The following is a 10,878-nucleotide window of genomic DNA, read 5'->3' as shown; positions in this document are numbered from 1 at the left end:
TTTAAACTGCAGTCACAAAAATAAAATAAAAAAGCAACCATGCAAAGCAAACCCTTAAAACTCTTTCACAACGCCACAACAGATCACAATGGCTACATTTTATCAGTACACACAAGCTTTAAAACACAATAATCATCTTTTATTAGTCTAAAATCATATTCAGTGTTCTATTTATATAAAATCTTCATATATAATGTAAATGAGCATTAGTGAAAGTTGTTACCAAAATAAGAATTAAAAGAAAACCGTGGTTTAAATGGAAAATGTTTTTTAAAAGACATTGAGAAATCATGTGCTTCATTATTGTATGTTTCTGCCATGACCTCAGTGTTGAACTACAGAGACATGAGATACGTGTTGAACCACTTGCTGGAATGTCATAGAGTCATTGTGGCGGCACTGAGATCAGACAGAGCCTGAAGACATGAGGGTGTGGAGGGTGTAAAGCATGCTTGACTTTTAGAAACTAGAGTGACCCACAACAGCATCACAGCAAGGAGAAGTGTGTAATTTCTGTGCCACTACTAGCGCCATCTAAGACTGCAAAATTATTGATTGATTCCAAGCAAGTTTTTCTTTTTTTCTTCTACTCCTTTTCAGTTCAAACTTGGCTATGCTTAGAATGGAATATTTAATTTTACCATGGATGCACTGTATACAGTTTTAATCAATTGGTGTGTAAAAGCATCTTTATTTTCATCCGTTTGTTCAAATGAGGCAAGAATTATAAAAGTGATAGTTGAAGATCAGTTTAATTGCATTAATGCTGGAAAGCAGTGCTCTGTTCTATACTGCACACTTTGTAATTGTAGTACATCAAAATATTCTATACATCCAGAAATGTATTCGTTAGGATGTTATACTACACTGCATGTATAAATCAGCAAGCGGTGTCCACTTGTCATCTAAATATGGTATAAAATTGCATTTTATTTCACTTTTGACAGTCTGATCAAATATTGATTCAGAGAAATGTTGATACAGTGGACATGAATACAGTAAAAAAAAAAAAAACTTTTCTATTTTAATTATGCAAATTATTAAGATTTTTAAATGCAATTTATTCTTTGCAGACTGGATTAATGGCTGCTGAAAATTTTGCTTCACCACCAATTAATTTGTTGAGATATCCTACAAATGTTTTATATCTTCTTCTACATGAAACAAGGATAGTTACACACTTCACCTTTAATATCACTCTTAGTTGCATCAACCAATTTGTCTCCACTGTTCTTTCAAAGCACTTTCACAGCCAGTGAGGAAGAACGGAGTTAATCACCAGCTTGCTTTTGCAAATAGTTTTGTACCATGGGACAAGACATTAGTGAGAGATCGCCAACAAAATCCATAATTACACTTGAGCACAATTTCTTTTTAACCCCCTACAAAAGGGAGCAGGCGCAAGGCTGGCTGGGGCATAATAAATCCTATTTTAATTGTTTTAAGGAAGTCATGTCAAGACCCATCCTTTACCTTCCCAAGACTGCAGACAGGCTATTACAGTACACTTCTGCTGTATGTACGATGCCAGCCGGCCAAGCAAAACCTTGCGAAGTCACAATAAAAAGGATCATGGAGATGCCTCCAGGCCTCATGTACTGCCGCTCAATTCAGTTTATCTTTGCATACAGTATGTAAAACTTAACATCAATACTTCATTTTAAAGCTATTCCTCCCATAAACCAATGCATTTTTTTATGCTGAAGATGTTAAGACTGTTAAGATGGCACAGTGTGAAATCTCTTCTTGTTTTTTCCTTTTATTTTTTTCTTGTTAATCGATAAAAATGCATGTGGCATGTACATATTCGTAATACGTAGATGAGACATTTGCACAGTGTTTCCATTTCTGGTTTGGACCCTTAATGAAGCTTAATATGTGTACATATTATAAAGGCAGCCTCCTCTCACCGATGCGCCTGGAGAACTTAGTCCATAGGGTCCTGGCACTGGGCGCAGTGGATCATGTCTTCACAATAAGGCTCCACTTGAATGGTTGTATTGTAAAAGCCAAATTTGGTATGAAGAAGTTCAGTGGCTTCCTTTAAAACACTATGAGGGTCAGCGTTCTCTTCTAAAATAGGGGGAGGGACACATGCATATTTAGGTTAGTTTAACATAAATAGAGGATGCAATTTAAAGTTAAAAGAAGGAATAAAAACATGAAATGGAAAAGGATTTAGGGCCATTATCACGTGCAATTTATGAACAGAAATTGTGATAAATTTTAAATGTCTAGGAAATTAGGAATTCAGGAATTACATTTTGCATTTGCATCACAAAATTCTGAGGCCAATATATTGTAATCATATAATAATAGTAAATAAATAAAATATTAAATTAAATTTGATCCACAGGGTCAAAAAACTTCTTAACTATTATAAATATAAGACAGTAAAAATATAATATATATATAATATAATATAATTTGTAGCATATAAAATAATACAAATATTTTAAATATTTAATTTCACACTTATATAATATATAAACAATTATGTACTAAATAACATGTCCTGTAATTTATCAGTAAGTTATATCAGTGGGGACACAAATGAGGCACAAAAAGGACACCTTTGATATTGCTTTTAACAAGACAAATGTTAAAGAATAACTGTATAAGCATGCTGTGAAGCAGGTGTTATTTAATAAACTTACCAATAGCTATGTGAACAGACAGCAGACTCTGGCCAATGGTGAGAGCCCATAGATGTAGGCTATGCATGGCCTTCACTGCTTTCAGAGACAGCAGAACCTCCTTCACTGAATTAAACTCTATACTTTTGGGGGCCCCTGAACACAGACATGACACTAAAGTGTACAAGGATAGAGGCAAACCTGTCTAAATTTAAGGGTGATGTTTGTCATTTTATTTTATTTTTATATAATGTTTGGGAAATTTGTTTGCACTTCACCTTTAAATGCAGAAAACCACATGTATTATGCAACAGAAAATATACTGACACTGCATGAATATTTTAAGTGATTGAGAATATGGTAACTGTAGTTAAATTCTGAAATGAGAAAATTTACCCTCCATGAGAATGCGGAAGACATCTCTCAGGATGGTAATTGTGGTGCTCAGGACGAACACGGAGAAGAGGAAAGTGCAAATGGGATCGGCTACTTTGTATTCTGGCTGCGTTAGAAGGTGGAGAGAGAATAGGGGGTACTGATGCATTAAAGAACAAAATCAGATGTTCTGCGCAAAGTGTCAGATAGAATTAGACTTCAAATGTCAAAAAAGAAACATTCTCCACTCAAGTGCTTTCAAGAGTTGTGAAAATTCAAGTTATTTGGTCAAAATACAGTAGAAGGGTAATATTGACAAACACTGTCACATGACTTATCACATCAATCTTATTTCCTGATTTGGTGCTCAATTTCTTATTTTTATCAATGATAAAAACAGTTGTGCTGCTTAATTATTTAGTAGAGACTATGATACATTCTTTATCAAATTATAAAGATCAAAACAACAGCATTCAGCATTTCAATATAGTTTAAATAGAAAACTTATTTTTTTTTATTATAGATGTCTTAACTTTAAGATATTTAATGTCTTTAATGCCTTCTGCCGATTACAAATATTTGTCTTTCAAAAAACTCTTACTGACTTTTGAACATAACTGTAAATAAATAGTTTTATTTTCTTTTTCATTGAACATGCTCAAGCCATTAAATAAGACAAAATATTTTATACTTTTTGCTTTTAGAAATGACTATTACTGTGCATGATTCATCATTGAACTCTGTTCTAAAGGGTAACAATTGCTCAAAGGAAACAACTTGCATATCCTTTATTTACACAAATTATTCTGATTAATTGGCACATGGACGTTAATTGGACTGAATGCAGTTTTATATTGGACTTTAAAGGCTTGAAAGAAGTAAAACACATTTTTAGGTTAATTCTTTTTGTTAGTGTTCATTTACCCTGAAGTAGATAATGATGGCGGCGACCATCACTCCAAAGCTCTGTAAGAGATCCCCCAAAACATGAATAAATGCTGCTCTGACACTGGTGTTCCCATGATTACCCAGGAGGCTGTGGGAGTGGCCATGCCCCACAGGACTCATCCCATTCTCATCAATCTTGTGGTAGCCTGAACCGTGACTGTGGAAGGTCGTGGAATGGTGCAGAATGTAGGCCATTCTGGAATATAAACAATAATGCACACAAAAGCATATCAATTTAACAAAATTCTATTTTTATAGATTCATTTTTTCAAATTTCTGTACATTCCACAATTGCTAATTAAATATCTGAATTTGAACTTTATTTCTAATAGAGATTCTATATTTAAAAAACTACATAAAGTTTAATGACATATTTTGACAAAGCCTGAAATATGACTTGAGGTTTGAAAGTTTTTTGTTCAATAGGAAACGTTTTAGCACATTGCTAGCCTGTTTCTAGCAAAATATACTGTTCTCAGGATAAGCAGCAGCAGTGTTATATTTTGTCAAGCCAACAAACTATACCAAAACTAACCATTGCAACTAACTTCTTATGATAGCAGTGTCTGTCTACTCACATGATGTTGACCACGACTGCACAACCTGAGGTGATGAGCATCACATGGCCTTCGATTTCATAATCATTTTTTACTATCCTCTCAATGGCAAGATACACCAGCACCCCAGTCACGATCCAGATGGACATCACAGAAATAAGGGCTCCCAGAATCTCTGTGAAATGTCATTTGAGACAAATATGATTTAGCATTACAGCTGGGTGTAGGAAAGTCTTCAAATCTGACTTAAATTTATTTAATTGTGCATGATTTAGATTTAACATTGTCAACCTGAATGTAACATTTATTTGATAGAATTGAGATGGACACTCAGGGATGGACTAACCTGATCTGTGCCAGCCGAAGGTCATTATCTTGGTTGGTGGCCTTGAGGAGATCCACAAGGAGAAAACACTGACCATCATACTGCCAAAATCTGTCAGAAGGTGGGCTGCATCGGTCATAATGGCCAAGCTGTGTGCTAGATAACCACCTGCATCACAAGAACAGCAGAGAAATATAAATGACTTAGAGAGATACACTCTTAAAAATAAAGATTTCACAGAGATGACATAGAAGAACCATTTTTGTTTTCCCAAAGAAACCTTTAAGTGAACAGTTCTTAAAAGAACCATTTTTCTCCTGGTGTGAAGAACATTTAAAAAATGTAAGCCTCGTGTAAAGAGTTATTTGTGCAAGGGGAAGCCTCCATGGATGTGAAAGGGTCTTCATGGAGCCATTAATGCCAAAGAATCTGTATTTTTAAGATTTTTATCTATAGATAGAGATTTGCTTTTATTATCCACCACTGAGCATTCACTGTAAATGTTATTCATTATGAAATGTCTTTATTTTATTATACTCTCAAGACATTACTGAACTGAGGCACAAACGACTTTGGAGAAAGCTAACTAAAGAGAATGACTCATAATTATTTTAAAGTGTACTTGGATTGTGAATGCTGACTTAAAAGAAAAAGTGCTGTATAGGCTGAACAAAACACAAAAAAGCCTGCTTATCGCATTTAATATGAGTCATGGACTGTTTTTTGCTCCAGCATTTTTTCAAGTGATTTTGTGCTACAATAACAAATTACTTAATCCATCATTTACTTGATTTTGAAATGCAACCAGGGCATTTATTGTGAGAAGAACAACTTTGGCATTCAAAGACAAAGCAAAATAAATTACTTGCACGGATGTTTTGTATATACAGAAGAAATCTGAAGAAATGTAGCGTCACTTACTCAACAATAGATCCGCTGCAGTGAATGGGTGCCTTCACTGATAAAAACAGCTGATAAAATCATCACATTAATCCACATGACTCCAGTCCCTCAATGAATGTCTTTTGAAATAAGAAGCTGCATGTTTGTGTTTGTGTTGTGTTTTGTGTTTTAAAACATTGCTTCTGGGGAAAACAAGTCCATAATCCATAATAATAATGTTTCCTCATGTGAAGAAGTCCATCCTCTGTTGTCCTCTAAAATTTGGAATGATTTGAACTGTTTTTACTTGTAATCAGTACTTGATCTGTGCATATTTCTTTCCTTAATTCAGACTAGTAGATTTTTCACTGGAAAAAGAAATGTTATAGAGGATCTTATTGATGGATTTGTTTATGGAGTTGTGTAGATTACATGTGGATTATTGTGATGTTTTTATCAGCTGTTTGTACTCCTTATGACGGCACCCATTCACTGCAGAGGATCCATTGGTGAGCAAGTACCATAATGCTAGAAATGTATCCAAATCTGTTCCGATGAACAAACTAAGTCATCTACATCTTGGAAGGCCTGAGGGTATGTACATTTTCAGCAACTTTACGTTTTTTTGTGAACAACTCAGTGGTAAAACATTGCCTTAACTTTAATGTGATTTTAATGTGGTCTATTAGATTTATGAAAAATAATGTTAGATTTATGCTAATTCTTCCAAAATTCTGGCTTCATCATATTAGTCAACTCTATACTTTTTATATAAGTTTTCCAAAAAGGCACAGTATTCTCACCTATAACTTCTCCAATCATGAAAAACAGACAGACTATGGAGGCGATGTAAAGCTTCTTCTTTGCAATGAGTTTCTCATGGCTTTCAACGAAGGCTGCTTTTTTTGCATGACAATGAGTTCCGACAGGCCTCTTAAGCTCGATAGCACCAGCCATATCGCCATTTCCCAAAGGCAAGTTTGGACAACTTTCTTTGGAACCTGATAATTCACTGTAAAAACAACACATAATGTGGAGTGACACCATTATAAATCAACCATCACACAGTTACTATAATACCTGTTTTTGGTTCTACCTTATCTTATAGACAAAAAAATCATATCATGTAAATCACCTGATAGACTCCAGCATTCCTATGATCCTAATATATATGTGTGTGTGTGTGTATATATATATATATATATATATATATTATATTTTATAAATAATATAATAATATATTAAAATCGTATGTACAGGTGCTTCGTAGAGGAAAATATTGTGTGTAAATACAGAGCCCATGCCATGAGGACCCATTTCAGTCTGAGATTAAATCTGCTGACATGGTCGGTTTTGGCCCTTCTGTCTTGTGTGTTGATGAGAGAGACGCTATGATGGAGCTAATGGGGCGGAAAGCGCAATCTCGGCGCGCATGAGATAACCAGAGTACCGCATCACGCGCTCACGAGCGCTGCTGCTGAAGGGAGGCAGTCGAGTGGAACACGGCGTCTGTTTAATCACCCCACCGGAACACAGACATGATATACTGGACGAGGTCTTTTCTTTTGTGTAGACATAGACCAACAATACTACAGCCTATTTTTTCTGATTTCCTGACACTATGAAATTGAGCCTTTACTCTAGACTTCATAATCAGAATTAATTTGCAGCGTTGAGTATTATTAAAATATAACAGTAGGTCTAATGTAATTGTGCTGAAATTAGAAAATGTGCAGAGATTTATTTGGGTGAGAAATGTGAATGGAAACACTAATCATAAAAAAAAAAAAAATCTGTTCCCAATTTAGAAAAAGAATATAAAAAAGGTAAGGCACCATGTTTTAGGGTTCCTATAATCATATTGATTAGCCGATACATTAAGTTACGTTTCATCTAATTTTGTAATCTAATAGGCTATATTATTCCTTATTTTATGACATTTTATGTTTATTTTATGTGTAGCCTGTTTAGTGTTTTGGGTTTAATTTGTCAATATACCCAAGATTAATTCCTGGAGGAGTCAATTAGCCTATTAGGCTACTAACTGTAAATTTGTGTTTTTTATTTTATTATTTTAATGGTGGATGACAATCAATAGTTAGCAATATTTTTGTGTAGCGTATTAGTAACATCTTATAGGTAAATACAGCTGGCACCAATGGCCCCTAATGCTTGAAACGTCACCGTATTTTACACACACACACACATATATATATAAATTGTTATTATTATTGTTATTTTTACATTGAATTTCTGGCAACCACCGCTGGCATGAAGGTTTAATGCTCTTTAGTACGGTGCATATGGAGATTTTTAAAGTTTGGCAGAAGGTGTTCAGATGAAACATGCTGTCGATATTGTGGCATTACATCGGGGTCCTGCATCTGAACACTTTAATATTAGGCATGTCACTGGATCAAGACTGAAAAGTGTTGTGCTGTGATGTTCTGTAATTGATATAACAGGATTTGTTGGTTGATGAAAAAACAACATAGCCTAATAATAGCAATAATTATAGTAAAAAATAGCGAGCTTTTCTCTTCGCTCTTTAAGGCAAAACGTTTTTTTAATTTGAGAAAACAGCTCTAAAACACAATGCCCACTTCCTGTGTAACAACATCTAATTCTGCATAGCACCTACTTCTTAGGTGTCCTTGTTCCATGTCCTTCGAAATTTGTTCAGGTGACCTGTTGATGTATCATCAGTAGCCTATACTATTTTTGAAAATACCTTTTTGTAATATGTCACCGAGCTTAATAGATAAGTGATCCTTTATTTGTTTCAGCAGCTTTAGTAAACGCCTCTGCCACATCCATCTAAATTCATCCTGAATTTTCATGAGCTCTCGCCATTTCTTACTCAAGACCACGATCCAACTGATGGAAACAGCAGCCTGTTCATTGCAATTCAATGCACACAACTTGAAATTGACTTGTTAGAGGTAACACTGCGATAACTATCGCCTGTCGTTTACTCATTTTACCGCACAGGTTTACATATGTTCAGAATAAAACTGTGCGATGAAATATTCTATATTTATGCATTTTAATCGAACTGTTCCTCGACATAATCCTAAATTCCACAAAAATGGAAAAGCTATTTTATTCGCGATAAATGCTGACGAAGTTTCTTTTAATACTCGAATTTATCTAGCCTACTATTTATATCTAATAATTAGCCAAAATTCTGAGTAAAATATTTCTTCGTCTGACAAAAATAATACAAAAATGTATTACCACCAGGAAGCTGCTTATATTTTTATAGCATTATATTTAAATAACATATTCATAAATATTTTCTTAAACATGTTGGCTATATGTTATGTATCTGAGTAGATATAAGTATCATATCTGAGTTCACGTTGGTCTTTTTTAATAATCAACCGAAGTGAATCTGTCCATGGTGCTGAAACTGTTCTGTCATCTGTTTGCTTTAGGACCATTTTAGTAGGGCGTGCACAGGAAGAGAGGGGTCTATGAAGAGTATGATAATTATGTTTTTTTTAATCTGATTTTTATCACTTTTGGAAACACAGTGGAAAGCTTAGCCCATGGAAGCCATGCTATGTAGACTACGTTCATTCTTCTGGTCACTAAACATCCCTGAGGCTATTGCTAAAAAAAGGTACTGTCCAAAATGAACTCAAACATTGGTTTATTATTATTTTTAATTAAGCATCTCACGCACTGGTTGCTTAACAAATACACGTTTTAATATACGTCTGTTTTCAGAATAAACATGGATGTCTTTCATCAGGTAACTGGCGCATATGGCTTTTCAATTAGTGTCACAATGTGGAAATGTCAGACTCAGAGTCTGTAATGTTAAGAGGATTTTGGAAAGATTTAGTTATTCTCATTAAGACTTAACTATTTTAAAATGCCATTTTATTATTATTATTATTATTATTATTATTATTAAATTTTTGATTCTTCATACAATGCTACACAACATACAGATCAATTTTATAATTCTGATCATTAATTGTGCACCAATTTCCAGACCATGCATTTTCGAATCACACCAATATCTTCCAAATTATTATTATTATTATTAGATAAATAAGTTAAATAGATTAATATAATTTTACCTGTTAAGTTTTAAGGAGTATATTTTGGCATTTCTTTCGTTGATGAGATGCGATTTCTCTGAAGACGGTGGTGGATCCATGGTCCTGTGGAGCTTCAGTGACCAGTGAAAAAACGAATTAATAAAAACCCTACCGAATATTAAAATATGCTTTTTTAATTAGACGGCAAAATAATAATTCTCCCAAGCCATTTTCAAAGGATTCAAGAAATGATTGAAAGCACTCATTGCATCAGATCCACGGAAAAGAGAAAGCAAGCTTGTAGTCAGTAATTCCGATGCTCTATGCGGAGTCGGCAAACTTGGCTGTGGGGAAGATCGGATGGATCTGGTGCAGAAGATTCAGCAGTCCGTTCAACTCATTTACGAATCTTACTATGGCGAAGGCGTGGTTATTAATATTCATGAGTTAAAGGTAGGCTTATGAAAGCAGCGTCATCATTATCAATGTAATATTCAAATGACAGTAGTTCGCCATTGGAGAGCTACCAAGCAACGTCACCAGGACATAACGTAATTAATAATTACGACATAATCCTTCACTCTAGTAGGACTGGTAAAAGGCGGCAGCGCATGCTTTACGTGAATGAGGTCTGCGTCTGATGGGAATGAATGAGTCTGCCTAGCCTGGTTAAAACCAGACCCTTTTCAGTTGAAACTGAGTTAGGGTCTGGCAAAGCCTATTAGACGTCTCGTTTCTAAAGGGGCGTCACCGACGGACCTCGTTCAAATGCCTCTGGGCGCAATTGGATAGACCTAAAACCAATCAGAGCGATGAGCGATTTCGGCGGCACAGAAACGAGCTAGATAGTCCTCTTTGCCAGACTATTCTGTAGAGAGAATTGAAATTCGCCGGAAGTAGTCTGGGTTTTCCCAGGCTAGAGTCTGCCTAGTGTTTGTAACAAATCATGTGCTCTCCGCATTTCTGGCGGCAGTGCGAGGGGTGTACATGTCTGTAAAACAAATTGACAAGTTCTATTCATTTCGAGGCGTTTTACAATACAAAATTGTAGAAAGGACGTCATGACGCATCCAGTGAGTGCACACATCTCACACACTGTTTTA

At 35.0% G+C, this 10,878-nt stretch overlaps 1 protein-coding gene across 1 annotated transcript; it reads right to left on the bottom strand.

Annotated features, from left to right (window-relative positions):
- Window positions 1–1,395: 1,395 nt before the first annotated feature.
- Window positions 1,396–10,130, bottom strand: slc30a2 (solute carrier family 30 member 2). The gene is made up of 8 exons (XM_059513484.1): window positions 9,815–10,130; window positions 6,527–6,735; window positions 4,863–5,009; window positions 4,538–4,691; window positions 3,936–4,155; window positions 3,033–3,138; window positions 2,658–2,792; window positions 1,396–2,073 (listed from the first exon to the last, which is right to left on the bottom strand). The coding sequence occupies exons 1-8, from the start codon at window positions 9,892–9,894 to the stop codon at window positions 1,928–1,930; spliced, it is 1,197 nt and encodes a 398-aa protein (XP_059369467.1). The 5' UTR covers window positions 9,895–10,130; the 3' UTR covers window positions 1,396–1,927.
- Between the last annotated feature and the right edge of the window lie 748 nt (window positions 10,131–10,878).

Source organism: Carassius carassius, chromosome 27, assembly GCF_963082965.1.
Source record: "Carassius carassius chromosome 27, fCarCar2.1, whole genome shotgun sequence".
NCBI lineage: Eukaryota > Metazoa > Chordata > Actinopteri > Cypriniformes > Cyprinidae > Carassius > Carassius carassius.
This window is presented reverse-complemented; position numbering and strand designations above follow the sequence as displayed.

Coding starts and splice junctions, on each gene's coding strand:
- slc30a2 (XM_059513484.1), bottom strand. CDS start 9,894: ATGGATCCACCACCGTCTTCAGAGAAATCGCATCTCATCAACGAAAGA. Junction 6,736..9,814: donor TACTCCTTAAAACTTAACAG/GTAAAATTATAT, acceptor TTGTTTTTACAG/TGAATTATCAGGTTCCAAAG. Junction 3,139..3,935: donor CCATCATTATCTACTTCAGG/GTAAATGAACAC, acceptor CTTCTAACGCAG/CCAGAATACAAAGTAGCCGA.